Source organism: Amblyomma maculatum, chromosome 5, assembly GCF_055883805.1.
Source record: "Amblyomma maculatum isolate TAMU_Amacu chromosome 5, ASM5588380v1, whole genome shotgun sequence".
Lineage (NCBI taxonomy): Eukaryota > Metazoa > Arthropoda > Arachnida > Ixodida > Ixodidae > Amblyomma > Amblyomma maculatum.
The window spans coordinates 123,549,428-123,567,311 of NC_139348.1; the positions used below are offsets into that span (position 1 = coordinate 123,549,428).

A 17,884-nucleotide genomic window follows, 5' to 3' on the forward strand; every position below is an offset into this window, starting at 1 on the left:
GCATGCTTCGTTTCATTGTGTTCTGTATTTTTGGAGTTTTCTTAACAATATATGCCTGTCCTGTTTGGACTTTGAAGGGGATCTGCAGTATGTACTGAATAAAAATAAATAAATAAAATGTAGCATTGAAAGTCTACAGCATATGATCATACACATTATGCGCCACACCAAAATGTTTACCAGTGCCTAGAAAATCTTTAGCAGTGCCTTTATAGGCACTACCTTCCCTGCACTTCTGTCATCTGAGTAGCTCTCAGAATTGTAAAAGACTGTTGCTGGCGTGGCTGTCTGCATGAACACAAGCTATGAAACTAATTATAGCATTCTAGACAAAGTAGTGCACCTTCAGCATTGGTCCCATTCTCACTGCTGTATAAAAATATGGTTTGGTACGGCCACCTTCGCAAAAGCATCCTAGAAAAGCAGATTGCAGCCTTGAGCGTCATGAGCAGCACAGAGTGCCACATTGAACACCAAGCTGCCATGTCGACAGTTCATTGCAGCATTAACAACTGACTCGACCAAAAGCAGACACACACTGACTTATTCAGCAAAAAAGCATGGCAGAGGTGCGCATCTCATCATAGAATGTAATTAACATCTGCCAAAATATAGGGATTTTTGCAAAAACATGCAAAACCCTGAAATCAAAAACACTGCTCGGGATTTTGTGCATGAAATCTTTGATTTCTTTCAGGAAATCAATATTTTTCCGTAAAGAGCTTTTTTTTATCAAAATAGTGCTGACGTATGTCATGCATAAAGTCATAAATTCATTCCAGAAAATACATTTGTTTTGGAGCACCGTGATACATCTCCCTTTTGTCTACACTGAAATCTATTTTTAGACCTAAGCGTTGCAAAGTGATAACCAAACACGAGATTTCTATCGGCAAATTAGTGGTAACTTCCAGGGCAGCTGTGCACAATGTTTTAGTAAGCTGCCTGAATATAGGTGCTTGAGCTATCATTTTTTATGACCACGCACTCGTACCTCAGAATTCTCTTCTTTGGCTGACACTTTTCAAATGGTATAGGATCATCGTGGGGGAACAAACATGGCTGTGAAGCAAATTTTCACGTGTTACAGAAACCTGGTATTAGAGGCCAAGACTACAGCATTCGTTAAGTGATGTTGATACTGTGCTGAACCATGCTTGCACACTGTTGTATTCTGGTTTGGTTTCATATGGTTTACCATCAAAAAGTGACTCAGGAACACCGTAGGGAAGGAGCAACAGTTTTGTTAAGAGAATTGGTGCAGATGGCATCTGAGTATGTAATAGAGTATACAGACCATGGCGAGCGATCATCATGCACAGTAAGCACTACGAGGCATTTTTGCTGCTGTAGGAATGCGTTTATTCTGTGAGCTCAGAGAGACAGCCGCTATGACAGATCTTGTTGCACAAAGTTAGGCGTAATCAGCACCAAGAGAGTGGGCCACTTTATTTTCGAGCACGACATAGCGCCGGTACAAGCCAGTAGCGAAAATGGTGATGGCTGGCACGCTGCACTACATGAAGTTTTGACCTTGTTACACCAGTGTACACCAACATACTGTTAATGTGAACAACACCTTCTCTATGTGCTCACTGGCTGCATACATTGGACGACAGAGCCTGAGTAACTTTCGAATGCCATGAAGGAAAGAAGCCAACAGTCGGCGAGGCCAAAGAAACAATGGGGATTGTACGTTGTCTTTTTTTAAGTTTTTACTTGGATAATCACAGAAAATAGTGATGTATTCTGTTTAGGGGAAAGATAATTAAACACAAAGGAGAAGAAAAAACAAAGTGCCGATGGTGGGAACCGAGCCGACGACCTCCGAACATCGCGTCCGGTAGCTCAGTTGGAAGAGCATTTGAAAAAGCCTAGAGGGGCGCAGCGGCCCCACACTTTCTACAGAATAGGTTGGTTAGCGGTACCCTGTATATGACAAATATGCAGGTGCAAATTAAGTTATCCATTTTAAACTCCACAGTGTTGTCCTGGGCTCTTCGTCGTTACTCAAGGCTTAGGAAAAGCTGCAAAGCTGGCATACAGCATTGTCCTTACAGGAATTTGTCTAAGCAGGTACTTATGACGTGTTTTGAGTTGACAGGAACCCTTTACTTTAGGTTGCCAGGGGCCGTTTTATAAGTTGATTCGCAGATGAAAATGTATAGGCATGTGAGAAAAGCTTCGCATCGTCAGCGGTACCTGTAGTCGGTGGCTTGGATTAGAAGCTTTTCGGCAAGCTGACATAATCTGCCAACCCAGTCGGAAAAAACTGCTGAAAATATTCTGTTGTTACGACAGAATTTTTGTGAATAGAATTTCTGAGCTGTTTTTGACGGGAGTCCTGTTGTGATAACATTATGTTTTATAGTATCATCAAATATTTCTGTAGTTAAAACAGAAAAGTGCTGCAGAACTACAGACAACAGAATTATTCTACAGAAAAACTGCAGAACTACAGTAAAGTCTGACGTTTATGAGAGGACTACACAATATTTTGTCGTATTTTTGACGCGGTTCTGTAGTTTGTTTTCGACTGGGAATTAAGTAACAGTGGGTAGGCTGCACATGTGGGTGCCCGTTTAATTTGCCGTGGAGTCATATCGCAGCATTGTCAGTTAATGTACGCCATTGCTATTGAACCAAAAAAAAAAACTTTTGCCGCCAAGGTCTGAACAAAGTGAAGCAGTATGTCATTGCTTCATGTTCTGCAATAGCATATCTCACAACAGTACCTGGAAGGTAGGCTATGACCTCTTGTATTATCTTAGAAGCTTGACACGGGGGTCAGCGGAGCATATCACGAACAGAGAACGCAAACTGATACCTTTCTTAATCTTAATAAATCAAGTATTTGTATATAGGGCCCTCTTAGTGATGTGTGCTATAAAACAGTTCTGTGCATTGGTCGAGGCATGGGATGTCGATTATGTGCGGATGTGTAGAAACCTATGTTGCATTTTCTGCCACTTGGCTGAATGTTGTCATTGAGTGCCCGACGCACATTAACACATATCAGGGTGACCATTGGCGTGCAGTTGACATGTTTTATGCTAGAGCAGTTGCTGAAAGGCCTAGAAAGTAGGTCACCACAATAACGACTGCTGGCTAATTTCGTCCTGGACATTTCGTCCTGGACATTGGAAACAACCTGTTTTAATCCCTGTGAAAAGGATCGAAACACCTGAATCTCCACTGCCAATAACACCTTGATCATACTGCGTTATTCTTTGTTTTTCTCTGACTTTATTTTTTTTTCATGCATGAGGACCACTGGAATATAACTGAAACCACTCGTCACGAGAGGAAACGCTAGAGCAATAAATTCTCTGTGGTGGTTAGTTATTGATCTACTTGTATAAAAGTCCACCCCATGGATTATTCAGAAAGGGGGACTAACGGCGCCAATTGGGGGGGGGGGGGGTGGATCTCCACTTAGATGACTGACAACAAGAAGAGCTGAGGACTTCTCCGGCTCCGGCAAGAGAATGGTTTTCATGGTATCGCATATTATCCAGGGAAACCAGGTTATGCTTTATGACATGCGAAATAAACAAAAATAACCGGCACCAATACCCTAACTATTACTCGCGCTGTATTTGTCATGTTTTGATTCTTACGACGGCGTTACTCACTTGTGCGTGTATCATTGTGAGTTTGCTTGCTTTTTCCAATTCTCCAAAGAATGATTTCGTATCTTTGCAGAATTTTTATACTTGCTTCAAATGCTCCGCTGTCTCTTTGTTCAGACTGAACAGATATAAATTATTTATTTAAATGGAAGCGTAAAATATCGCGACGCCTTCAGTTGTTATCCCGTAGTGCGTGCGAATTGTAGCGGTGACTGCTCCAGCTTCATGGTCTCAGCTGGCACTAATATAATCTCGCAAATGAGTACGAAGCACGTCCGTATGTAAAAGTGAAAAGCAAAAATGAAATGAAATAAAGAATCCGACTTGTTTTGAACTTCCCCTTCGTTCGTGCTTATCTTGCACCGTCAGTATTAACTACGCGAGCAAGGTCACAAACAAGCCTCTACTGGAGGCCAGAACAAAGGACTGCATCCTTGAGAGCGAGACAGGGTCAGTCAGAATAGCTGAAATAGTTTGCGCGACTGCAGTTATCATGACTATTAGACCTAGCGTTAGACCACTGCTTTTTTTTTTTTTTACTGTTATGAGTAAGCGCTAAGCTTGCTTCATTCCGAGAGGGAACATGGTAGGGCTTTAGGCATAAAAATAAATTTTACTCATATCCGTCAATTTTGGACGAGAGCAGAATTCTTGAATTAAAGAATGTTTATTAACATGCAGAGCAGGAAAATTTGGTCGTTATTTGGGAGCGAGGCTTCTACCGCAGTTATTGTATCTAATGGTCTCAAGATGTTCAAAACGTGTCGTACTGTATTCAACAGTTGTCTAACAATTATTTAGAAACGTACCAGTCTCCTTCGTTCATAGAAATTCATAATTTGAATGTGAGAGGAGGAAAATATCACGAGAAATATTTTACTGTGCGTCGGAAGCGTAGAGTACTTCCGAACAAAAACATTTCATATCGTCTAAAACCAAAAAGGATTTAGGCTTTGAGCTGTAGCGTAAGGGAGGGTTCCGATACTTCAACCTTTGGGGGTCTCTATAACATTCAAAATACCGCAATAAGCATCGCAGACATTGTTGGCGCATTGCCTTTCGTCTCGAAATAAATGCTGCCGCCGCGGGTAGGATTTTATCCAGTGTCCTTGGGTTCACTAATCGAGCGCCAATAACATCGAGCCATCACGGTGAGGTAATTTGTTTTTCTCCGAGAATGGTTCGAGGCGTACCACATTTCACCAATAGCTAACTTGCGCAAAACTGTACGGCCTTAGTACTTGGGAGGTTTAGGGAAAAGTTTTCTAATGGAACAAAGGAACGATTATTTAAGTTTGCTGCCTTTTTGGTATATTTTATCTTTCTACACTGCATTTTTTTTTTTTTGCTCAAGGGCACTGTTTCCCTGCAGTCATGTGCTATTCACTTTTCTTTTTGTTACCAATATAGGCCCCGTACGAGACAACATTAAGGACAAAGTATTCGCGCAGCTAGGCGCGTGCACCGAAGATATGCTTCAACCTCAACAGCACAGCAATTGCAATGAAATTCTTGCACATAATCGCGAGGCGAGGCCAGAGCTTGGAATTAAGTACACGCGCCGCATCAACCATCTCTTTTCAAAATTTCGCACTCAATCTTATGGTGGTCCTGTGAGTGACCTTTGCAGTTGAGTAATATTTATATTGTACATCTGAAACATGTATTACTGTAGCACCGAGAATTGAAAAAATAAACTGACTTCGTTTAAAACAAGCTCGCGCGTTCAGGACTGACACGAGGTATTCTCAACGGAAATGGTAGATAAGCACTTTGGTACCAGCCCTGCGCTTTAATTTCGATGTTTGCACTTCGTGACGGGTGCTATCTGTGCATGTCCACATTAGAGATTGAGGCAAAACATCAACTCACAGTGGTCCTTGACATTTGAAGTCCTCGACGTAAATGAGGTCTCCTCTCATGGACGTTGTTGGAGAAATTAAAATTTTTTGTGTCAAGCACAATGCGAGGAGTAAAAAAAAGAGTAAAAAGGAAAACGTCTGAATATGCAATATAAGGGATTGGCTAAGGAGCCTCTGTATCAGCGTCGTTCGTCCACCCTCCTGCGTACGTTGTTGGCGAAATTAACGCTCGAATGATCAAAATGAGTTCTCTAAAGATGGCCTTTTCAGCTGCGCTGCTGGTTGTGATGGTCTCTTCGACTTCGGCGGTTGACAGTGAGTGAGATTTTTTGTACGTTGATGTCGAGTGACCAGAAAGGATGTCGCCATTGTTAACGTGAACAAGACGGTACCGGGAAGAATATAACTAATTATAGGTTTTTCAGGAAACTTTATGTAGAGTTGATATCTTAACAGGCGACAGTGTATACTTCGGGGCAAGCCTGACTTTTGTTTCCTTTGCACAGTCCTACCTTTCGTCTATCTATTGCAACTTACGAATTCTTTTTTTTTTACGTTTCGCATATACAGATTAAGTTGTTGCAATGCACAGAACGTGTGCTAGTAACAGAAACTGTTGCTCAGAAGAAAGGAGAAGACAAATGAAGGATCAACTACACGATGGTTTCGTTAGAAAACCTGATAAACTGTTTAGTCTGTCTTAAAAATTTCACACGATTGGTAAATTTTCATGCTAGTCAAATAATCTCCAACTCTTCTTCAAGCGGGATAAATGGCTCAGTATAACTGATTTATATGTGGCGCTCATAAAGATACTTACGCCATAGTGGACTAGTGAACAGATAATCAAGGCGCAGTCCATAAGTGGGAAATATAGAGAAATATCAGGAGACACTAAAAGGCCAGTAAAGTTCTCGGTTCTCCCCAAAATTGATTATGTTCATGCCTAAGCACCAGAAGTATATTTGGACAGGTCTACCTAATAAAAGAAAATAATTCCCCCCCCCCCCCCCCCTGTTTAGGAAGCCGCATACTATAATACAAATTTGAGATAAAATATAACAAAATATGAGTCAATTTTGTCGTGTAAGTTCTGACGCTGTCGCATCCAATAAATGTTGGCGGTAAAGCTTTAAAATGATTACGCCTTAAAAATAAACTCTTAGTTCTTCCTTTCAAATTAGCGTCCCATAGTTCACAGCGCTGCACTCTCAAAAACCAATGGACAAATAAAGTAATAAATAAATCAATATTTTTTTGAACCTACACAATTGTTGCAAAACTGCTATTTGTAACGTAGTGTCCCAAAGAGAACAGCCTTATCCGCATACCACTTTTCTAAAGAAAAAACGTAGCGCGTTCTTGTCAGAAACTAGGAATAAAATTTCTAAAACCCCAGCGCACTAACCTTTGGTGTCTTTGAGCAGCAGTGCTCATTCGGATAAGCGCGGCAATGAGGCCTTCACGGCGTTGCCTTTCATGAACGAAAAACAAAGGGATAGCAATGAAAACAAAAAGCACATAGCGCAGAACGATAAGTGTCTTAGAGTTGCCTCATATTTACACGTAAGCGGGAAATTCACGACTGAGTTTATTTATTTATTTATTTATTTATAATACCCTCAGGGTACAGTTGTACATTACAGAGGGGAGGGGCGCATACAGGATATATATATAAAACAGAAGGTTAACAAAAGCGTACAAATCTGAAAAACAAAGCAAATAAAAAAGAACAATGTACATGTGCAATTTAGGAAATTTAGGAAAACGGCATAGGTGTTAAAAAACAACAATATAAAAATATAATAAGCAACAGTATACAATAATGTTATGCAAATAACCATACAGTAAGTTTTAAAACTAGGCAAAAAAGAAAGATTGCAGCGCGGATTTAAATTTTTCTTCTTCAGTTATACTTGTTAGTGATGCAGAGAGGTTATTCCAATCATTACAGGTGCGGGGAAGAAAGGAGTTAAAATAGGCAACTGTGTTTGTGTGCGGAATGTTTACCTTTTGACTATGGTTACGGCGAAACGAAATGTAGGATGGTGGCTGAACCCATGAGGAACGCAAGGTGTAGTTATGGTAGTATAAACGAGAACAAAAGGATATCAGTGTGGACATAGTGGAGGCAGTTACGAGTGGCAAGGAATGTTCCTAATGAAGGCAGGCATTTACAATACAAGCTATTGAAATCATTACTGCTATCTCTTATGAGCCCAAAATGGTTTTATTAAATGTTCAGCCATCACTATTTGTTCGCAGAGCTAACATTAACAGAACCATTATAATCTTGCAGGAACATAGAGCACGAAAACAAATCCATCCCTTGAGTGCGAAAAATTTTTTTCACTGCTTGCGTTAAGTATAAGGAGACTAAAATGGCGTTGCTCGTATCTGTGCTAGACGAATAATGGCCAAACAACTAAAAAGGCACGCCGCATTTCGCCTCTATTGATAGTTTTGTAACTAATATGAGGTGATTTTTCTAAGACGCCTTCTTTATCGATATTGGGTGATCGCGAGGTCGTTCTGGATTGGATGGTTCTCCGTGAGCTGTGCAACAACACTTCAGCAAGGATGTTTGTGGCGCAAATAAGCATTACTTACTGTGCCACGAATTTTGCTATGTTTTAAACGCTGATGCAAAAAAAGTAAGAACTACGGATTCGGATCGTTTAAGGTAAATGAGAAATTGAGAAGGTGTGATAACAAAGCATACCCGTATCTTCAGCAGTGGCAGCAGTGTAGACGTTTAATGTTTGATTAAAACGTGCGCGTTGCTGAGATAGCGAAAGAAACTGATAGTTTAACGCATGAAAAAGTATGTGAATGACGCTGACTTCATGTTGTGGGCGAATGGTATTGGAGAAAATCATTAGTTGGAAGATTAAATTACGCCCCGCCGGTGAGTTCAACGACACAAAGCAACGCGCCAGGTTTTGGTCCTCTTTATTTTGCTTTACTGTGTGTAGTCAATTCAGATAGGCTATTCCGTCTTTGATAAATCTATGAAGGGTCCTTTCTGCAATAATTGTACCAAGAGTTTTATTACATTACTACGCAGTAGTTTTCCTGAGGGGTAGGCAAAGGTTCTTAGGCCACGCGGTTTTCTTTTGTGCAGTACAGCGAGGCAGCTACGACAGCCTCAAGTGTCAAAATATCTCTGCACGATACAGGATGCATTATTCCAACCTACAAGTTAACTGATTTCTATAATGGGATCTCAAGTGCCAGAATATGCCGACCAGAAGCAGAACCTGTGGCATGGAAACTTTTGACTACCTCTGTATATATGACATACACTACTCCGAAGCACCATAACTAATCACAGGTGCAATTGCAGTTCTCTGTAAGAATCTGGTTAACATTAGCGGCGCTCAACTGTTTCTGCTGAGACCATGCTTTCTCGCTTTTCTTGGTTATAATACCTTCTATATTAACATCTTTATCGGTAAAAAGAGGTTGCAGTCTAAAGGGGACCATAACATGACTTTCCGGGTTTTGAAGCCTTTCGCACCAAATGTACTTGCTGCAACGCATTGAACATGAACGTGCGTATTGAGAGAACAATCTAGTCGGCATACAACATGCACGATTCTTTTCTGTTAAACATTTTACATTTTGTTCAATTTTCGCAGAATCATGTATAGAAGTGACTTTTCCCAACATCTTACACTTCGGAGAGGTGAGTTCTTTCCAACCTACCTTTTGCAGAGGGTGCCAACCAGGTAAACTTCTCAGCGGCTAAATGCTGCCGTAGACTTGGCAACATGCTTATTTGGCGTTAATGCTTGCAGCTGAAATGATTTAGGGTCAGCGTATAAAGACAGTAAATCCGCTGCAGTAAATGTCATGGTATACAAAGGAATATACCTTCTATGATGTTTTCAGCAGCTGCAACAAATAGTGCAGCAGTGCCTTCATTCTCAGACCAACTGCACCTTGTTGTCTCCTGAGCGCAATCAGCATGGGCACGTACACGCTGTCGGCAGCCATCAAGAAAGTGCATCCCCATCCCTAACAGTCAAATAGTGAATGCTATCAATGTCATCGAACATGAACAATCTTTGTCCCTAAATATTCGAACAAGAGTCCGAGGATCTGGCCTTTATTGGCCGCTGTCAATTAGTTTCTTATAAGCAGTCAGTTTACAACGGTTTGCTAAGTAGCGCTTTCGAAGCCAGTGAAAAGGTAAATTTCCTCATAAATATGTTGACATCGTGCGTTACACCTCATATCTGCCGTAAAAAAAAAAAAAACGGGGGCAAAATGTTTTTTTTTTTTTTTGTGCTGTAATGATGTTTACTTTATTTTCTTTGTTTCACGTGCAATACGTTTGAAATATACTTTCCGAAGCACTAATAATTTGCCTTAAACTAAGTATACTGCTGTATGGGATGTGCTTTTTACTCTGTCAGTGGAAAACAATGGAAATTTTGGAAGACAACAGCGAATCTGTGTTAATGATGTAACAAGCACAGTAAACAGAAAAGAGCCCCGACGAGATGATTGTCGATTGTACCCTAATGCATTTTTCCTTCATCGTCTTCTTGTTAACAGCACGCCGGAATATGAGTGTCAAAGAACTTATTTTCCTTAAGGCCATAACTGAACAACCCTTCTCATTGGGTGCTTATTCGTGGGTAATATTATGCCGTGCTTCTGGGAGTAGAAAAGAGATTAATGGGAGGGTGCGAGTTTTATTCGTTTCATTTTTAATTACGCCTATTAAAGAAACCGGATTGTAATGGCAAACTGATAACTTGCTTCTTCTAGTGCATTCAACGACCTCAAGACTTGTGTCATGGTCAAGTGAGTAACGCCGACTGGCTTTTTTTTCTCACAAATTCTACTGTATAATAGCTGTGTTTTCGAAGGAGCGTTCTATATAAATGGCCACGTGATGCATGTGCTGAAAGTCGAGCACGTGACTTATCAAGGCTGTGATCATAACGTCTAAAATGGCTTGATAATGTTATCTGCACAGATTTCCATAAACACAAAGCCTTAGAACAGTACGTACTACAATGTCTTTTTAAGGGCTGTGGGAACGTGCAAAAACACTCATAGGTGCCAAATCTCCCAAAAGTGCAACAAGTTTACTCTGTGCAAACTTCTTAATGACCATCCAACGAGGACATTGCAATTGGAGCATGTGAATGCCGTAATATATCCACATTGCAATTTCAATTCAGTTACGCTAAAAGTAATGTTCCCCAGAAAACCCGTTGTTTTTGGCGTGGACATTGTGAACGAAATGTCACGGGCATGGCTCCAGTAAGCTATAATAATTAGCTAAAAGGAAAAAAACATTACGAGGGACCTTAGCGACTAAAGTAGTGAAAGGCGAAATCCTGAGTGTCGCATTCGCTACGCAGCTAAAACTAATTAGCATGTAAATAATTAGGTAATTGTATAGCTAATTTTCTGATTATTAACCAGCTAGTTAATTAATCAATTACTTAAGCAATCAAATATTGAATAACAAGTTAACGAAATAATTTAGTAAATAATTGGTAATTTATTATTTACTTAGTAATTTATCATTGATTGACATATGGCCATAGAAGGCACGCATTCGCACATACTGTGGTGGTGCTCTGTGATTGGTCGAGATCTCCATGACGTCATGCCGCCTCGGCCAATCAGAACGTCGCAAAAGCGGGAAACATTTTGTCCTAGACAGCATGAGCCATTAAAGGCTTTCGCTTTAATACACTGGTCACACGGGCGTCTACAGAGTGATCGTCTGGTTGTATGACGAGTCACTTGACAACACGACATGGCCGATTTCGCAGGTGCTGTCATCTTGGACTCCGTATATTAGATTAGAGAGTGAGGTTCCAATGGATTCGGCCAGGATTCTTAGCTGCTGATATAGATACGCTGCCTCTAGGCACCGCAGGCACGTAACACGGCCTGGCTTAAGTGAGATTGAGTGTATTCTTTGTGTGGTCATTGATATAAACGAGCAGCTTGAAAATGCTACGCGAGATAGCAAAAGCAAGTATTAAAAGATTAGTTATATGCGAGTAGCGTATAGCAAATGTACTTTAACGAAAGTCCGCAAGAAGAGCCTGAAATTGGAAGTCATCAAAGCTGTGACGTCATAATCTTAAAGGCGAAGCTTGAAGATCCCCCCCCCCCCCCCCCCCCAAATATTTTTCTCGGCCGTATTAATGTTGCCTGGTCGTCCATATACGCAAACGAAAGCAGGTCGGTTGGAAATGTTAGGTTAACAAAGCCTCACGGCGCCTTTTTAGTAGTCTCGGAAGCTGTTCGAAAGTACGAAATATCGCCTGATGAAGACGCACCACATTTGCACTGTGGTCGGAAACGATGAAGCTGCGCAGCCGAAACAGCCAACTCTTCTCTGCTGCTTGATTGCTGGCTTCAAGCACTTGAGTATGGTGTCCCTGATGCATGCGCAAAACCTACGGAAACGTTGAGTGGAGGAAAAGTTTTGGTTTTTATGTATTGTTTTATGAGTCCATTGTAAGGAAGCTTCGAAGCTGAAGCCATTTAGGACTAGCGGACTGTGACATGCTTCAGTTCTTTGAATGTATCGTACAATAAATATAACCATCAGCCTACATTATTGCTTGATGAGCTTTACCAGGGGCTCCCATTGGCACACAGCGGTGTCCAAACATATGCTAGACGTTCGTGAGTTGAAAGTAATCAAAAATCATTTCGTGAGAGACTAAATTTTCCGTTATTTATTTTTCAGGGCAGCGTGCTTCAAGTTGTGGAGAATATTTTGATTGTGAGTTGATGCTTTCTCTTGTTCAAACATTCTCATTTTTTTCTTCTCCTGCATGTGCAGCTTTAAAGCATCGGAAATAAGGCTCGTGAAAATACCAACACGTTGTTATAAGTGTATGTCTGGGGGTACTTTGAAATTAATGAATTTAGATGATTAAAATTACAGAAACAGCTCTAGCCAAACATGCGAATCCCTAGGGAGCTGTTTGCAAATCCTCTTTGAAGAAAGGTAAAGCCACAGGCTCTCTTATATAAGACGCAGCCTCTTGCGCGCATGTTGTTTTCGTAAAAGAGTTGAATTAATGCTTGGAATAGGGGTTCTGTTCATCGTCAATAAATATGAATGGCTTCGTTGTAACTATCGACGTTTTCATCATGTTTCCACACCATTAGACTGCATTTAGCAGATCTGCTCCTATTCGATGATAACCTGACCTCGCCTAATGCATTGGCTCCATCCAATTGCTTAAGAGAGCATATTGTCACTTTCCATTATTTTTGAATGACAATAGGTCGCAACAATTCATCTGCTGCATATTCAGATTATCCACGAAACACCGAGTAAATCTAAAATCAATGAAGTGGCACTTAGTTCCGCCGGAACAGGTTTAAAAGTTTATATTTATTGTTTTATTTGTAACACTTGAGAGGTATTTTAATTACTGCTACTGGGAATTTCGGAATATCTATTCTGTTCGGACGAGTGACCTCCTAAAGAAGGTGCATTGCTCTGGGAGACATTTTCAATACGGAATGCTAGGCGGCGCTTCAGCGTGTTGTGCTATTTCTGCATGCAGGTAATTTTTCTCTTGAATTCGCAGCTTCTGAAATACACAAATGCAAAATCTCGTGTTAGAATTTCAAAAGTGCGCGCTGTCGAACTAGTTTGTTCTCCGTAATGTAGTTGATGCTAACGCAAAAACTTTGACAAAGACAAGACAAGGCACATGTACCACAAAATACAGGCACCTGTCTTTGTGTGTGTTCCTTCTTGTCTTTGTAATGGCTTTTGCGTCAGGATCGTCATATTAGGACAGAATTTCGTTACCGCTCGCTACCCAGAATGTTTTTCCATTAGTGTTAGGTGCTTTCAAATCTTGAATTGGCGCTCTGCAATCCGAGCGGATCCCTTTCTTTTTGCGCTTTTTCATAGGACGGAATAATATTTCGGTATATATTGCAGCGCTTATTTCAGCAACAGCATGGGATTTGTATGTTCGAACAGGTGCCTTGACCATGAGCGTCTCTGAGCTAAAAATGCGTCTGTTCATGTTTTGAAAATAAATTTAATTTGCTGCTATTACTGCTTTTCAGTGTGTCCCAAACGCTGGCTGGTCTTTTTTTATTTCAGTGTTGGGTCACGTGATTATTCGGTATCAAATTGCACAGATAAACTAATTCGCTTTGTATTGACAAAACGGATTAGGGAGGACCATCTGTGTGTGAATGTATTTGCCTTGTACCCGCGATAATTGTTCAAAAGCTTTAGATGGCATCTGGCCAGCGTAATGAACTGAACTGGTAGAATATTTAGGGCCCCCAAAGGAACAGTAGATTTTGTTATATGAAAGTAATATCTCGGTGTCATCCGCCCAAACGCAACCATACGGCTAAAAAAGGAAACATATAAAACCTTCTCAGAAGCTTCGTTGTTAAAGGAAAATTCATTATGATCCGGGGATCGAATCCGGGACCATCGCCTTTGCAGCTCAGTCGCTCAACAAGCTCAGCTAACAAAGATAACCAGCACGTAAGAGGGTAAGACGAGAACGAATTGATCAATCACTCGAAGTGGGAAAGTTATATAGCTTGCCTTAGCAGCCATACGGCTGCGCTTGGGTGGATGTCAATATGTAATTACTCCATTATTACAAATGTACGCTACATTGATGGATTTCCTTAAGTATTCGACAAACACCATCACCACTTCACCACCATTCCAGTTATTGATCAATTCTCTCCCGTCCAACCATCTGACATGCTGACTGTCCTGGTCAGCTCAGTCGTTAAAACAACTGGCCCGGAAAGATGGTGGTCCCGGGCTTGAGAAAGAATGTTTCTTTAACAACGATGTTTTTCAGAAAGCTCTATGACTTTCCTTTGTAGCCATATGGCTGAGCTTGTGTGGATGCCAATGAATAATGGCTCCGTTATCATAATGTTTAGTTAAACTTCTTTCACCAATAAAACAGAAACGTGAAAACTGACATCGCCTTTTTACTAGTGTGGTGTCAATGGAATCTCGGACCTCGACATCGGATCCCAGCTCTTCCTTCTTGAAGGAATTTTGACTGAAGCTATGAATCGCCTCGGCATGGGTGCGTATTGTTATCAGCTGTTTTATATCTCTGCCTATTACTGCAAAGGCACCACACTGTTTAGTTTGGCGTGCTTGGAAGTGGTGGCAGCTTTTCACGCCTATTACAATGAATTCGCGAAATGCCTTTCTAGCTTCTTTGGCTCCCGCAAGATGTCGCGATGCTTAATATTGAAAATTCCACGCTGACGTCATAGGTAATAACAAAATTAAAAGCAGCTGAAGTCCATTCACGTGTGCTTAATGTATCATTCTACCATTAGAAAGATTTAGCGCACCATGATCCGTTTCAGTGATCCGCCACCGCGTGTACCATTGCGCATGCTCAGATCGCTTTGCTGCCGATAGATGGCGCCTTATACTTGATGTCGGCACAATGACCTGCTGCATGGGAACCAAGCAGCTTGCGCGCCCTACCCACGAGCGGTAGAGGGTCACGGTGGCGGATCGCGGATCACGTTATGCGAAATCTCACTATTATGTTACAGCGCAACAATGCGTACTAACCATGTAAGTTTATAACACTACTGAGACCGCTAAAAATGATATGCTCGAGTAAAAAAGGACTGAAGCCTGGAAAACCGAGTCCCTACTCAGGTTCTGATGAAGATTTGTAGACTTTGCACAAATGGTCTTCAGATTTCGGCCCTTTTTATAATTCAATTGTTACAACGTTTGAGATTTCTAGAAAACATAAACAATTTGCATAAGCCTATGGTAGAGCATGCACGAATAGCTGTAAAAAATATCTGGCTCCTCGCACTCGAGCGTCAGATGTAGCCAAGCTTAGGGACTCTGGCTGGCAATGCCCCGAAATCGTGGTAATGTCTTAATGTGAACAACGGAGATGAACCCATTGTTAAGAGTCCTGGCCGATTGCCGACTGTATGCTAATTAGCATGTGTGGAATAATAGAGGCCAAGGGAAATGTTTGCTAATTTAGCAAAAATCAGGAGTAAGTGGACAGAAACGAGGATCCGCAAAGTAAGGCCAGCTAACCAAGCCTAACTGTTCCCCCAAATCTTTTTTTTCTCTTTCATATATGTATATTTGAAGAAACGTGGAAGAGAATGCGCTACAGATGCGTGCACACCGCACCTTGTTTTGTCAGCATCTCGGTATTGCCGCGCTTGAGTGAATACATGCATCAGATAATGCGTTGCCTAAAGATGGCGGCCCCTTGTGACCATTCCGAAAAAAAATGTGCGAATGCACAATCCCTCGCATGATTTCAATTCATCTCACCATGTGATTCGCCCTCTCTTCTTGTTCATGATAAGGTTCACCTTACCTTCCTCGTCGTACCTTATTCGGCAGATTTGTAGAACAGGTTCGCCCACCTGTGAAAATCTGCGCTTTTTTTAATTTATTCCTACAGAGCTTGGTCGCAGGGGTCAAGTGGATGCGGCTAGCACAGAACCGGGTTAAGTGGAGAAATAGGGGAGAGGCCTTCGCCCTGCAGTGGGTATAGTCAGGCTGATGATGATAATGATGATGATGATGATAGAGCTTGGACGAGGGAGGAGATGCTAATATGACCCACTTGTGAGAAAATCGAAACGCAGCTACTATTTGACGCGTGTTGGGCGCTCATCTGTAGCTTGCTCCCCTGTACACCTCAGAATACACGGTGCCGAAGTGGCGCGCCGAGCAACCAACTAGCATCATTTACCTGTGACCAAGCGTGGAAACCTCGACCTGCTGTGCATGCATGTTTTCATAGGTCGTCGTTATTTCGCCATGCCCACAAAAGCTACATACAACGCTCTGCAGTGGATGGAGTCGTGGATGCACCGCAACGCACTATTCGGCCTCAGCAGGAAAAATAACTTTCACCCCCACCCCCACTTGCCCAACAATGTAGATATGCTAGATTTTACATTGTGCTAAGTACACAATAGAAATTATTACTGACGTGAGCCACCAAACGTATGCAGAGGCTCAATTCAGGCGCTGGCATCACGTACAAAATTTCTCTTGAGACTCTTGAGAGTTCCTTGGGCTGCCAGAAGATCAAATCAGTCGATATTGGAGGGTCAAATTCTAAAGTTAAAGCTCAGCTACTTTGGTCATCTTATGAGAAGAGAGGAGTCGCTGGAGAAAGATTTGATGTTGGGAAAGGTTGTGGGTCGCCGGAGAAGGGGTAGGCAGCGAACGCGATGGTTAGATGGCATCCTCGAGGCAATGCAGATGAAGTTATGTGATGTTAGGAAGATAGTGAGAGACCGGAAAGCGTGGCGTGACATGGTCCATAGGGTCACGGAGAGTCGGACGCGACTGAACGACTGAACTGAACTGAACTGAACACAATTTCGTTGCCTGTTTCCCGTGGGTACCGCAGGTTCTCTGCTGAAGAATGCCTTCGCGCTCTGCAAGTCTGTCGGCGGCGTCGCGACCACTGCGTCTAACTTCGTCAACTCGCTCTTCGGCGGCATTTTTTCGCCGCTCACTTCGATCGCCACCTCTGTTCTGCCGCTCGGAGACTGCACAGGCCTGAAACTTGGTGGAGCGATCATGTGCTTGCAACCCGTGGTCTTCGAGTTTCCCAGCGCTCTGAATATTGGGAAGGTTAGTCACTCTGGCGTTATTCAACGTTTAGTCTCAATGCCGCTTATTTGTGGCCTGAGACTTTGGAGGACGTCTCTAAAACTGACTAGAGACTAAACTAGGCAGTAGTTTGTACGCTGCTAAGCCATGATGAAGTGAAATAGTGTTTTTATTCTGTGCGGGTGACAGTTGTACTTAGCAGCTCCTTCGTGCAGCTGCACGAAGGAAGCTCCTTTGGTTGCGCTATTATTAGCGTTTGCGGTTGCTATACGGAACCCAAGCTCAAGTTTCGCCACGTGATGGCAGCGCCGCATTCCTGGCGTGGTGGCGAAATGTGAAACGATGGGGCTTCGCCGGAGCAGACGCTCCGCTAGCTTTCTGTGCACGCGCGGCGATCGGGTTGCGCCTGGCGGTTATTTGGCGATACAAAAACGCTTCCGCTGATGGGAAACGGATGTACTAAGTAGCATTGTGTCATGGGAAGCCACTATAGTAGGCGAAGCACCAAAAGACGAGGCTCAAGTGTGAAACTTTGCAGATTCCTTTGGAAGCGTGTCCGCAAGATCTGTTTTCCTACCGCATGACAGCGTTCTGAGAAGTTTCGCGTTCTTTGTGGAAACGAAAAGAGCCAATTTCCCCTTCCTTGGTAAACTCAGAAATGTTGACAGTTAACGAAGACGGCTTGAAAATGCATCAAAAATGTACAGTGGTTTAACACCATGCATAAAAAGTGAAGAGGATGGAAGATTATCCTACTC

General features: G+C 42.1%; 1 protein-coding gene across 2 annotated transcripts in view; it reads left to right on the plus strand.

Moving 5' to 3' along the window:
- Window positions 1-17,884, plus strand: part of LOC146189416 (uncharacterized) — a 36,944-nt gene that overhangs the window by 13,262 nt on the left and 5,798 nt on the right. The window contains exons 4-8 of one of the 2 annotated variants that reach the window (XM_084604245.1): window positions 9,136-9,182; window positions 10,274-10,309; window positions 12,228-12,263; window positions 14,487-14,580; window positions 16,921-17,147. In XM_084604245.1, the coding sequence (XP_084460371.1) occupies window positions 9,136-9,182; window positions 10,274-10,309; window positions 12,228-12,263; window positions 14,487-14,580; window positions 16,921-17,147 (440 nt within the window). Of the gene's footprint in view, window positions 1-9,135; window positions 9,235-10,273; window positions 10,310-12,227; window positions 12,264-14,486; window positions 14,581-16,920; window positions 17,148-17,884 lie in introns of those variants that run through there. The other variant, XR_014707656.1, reaches the window with a different exon arrangement.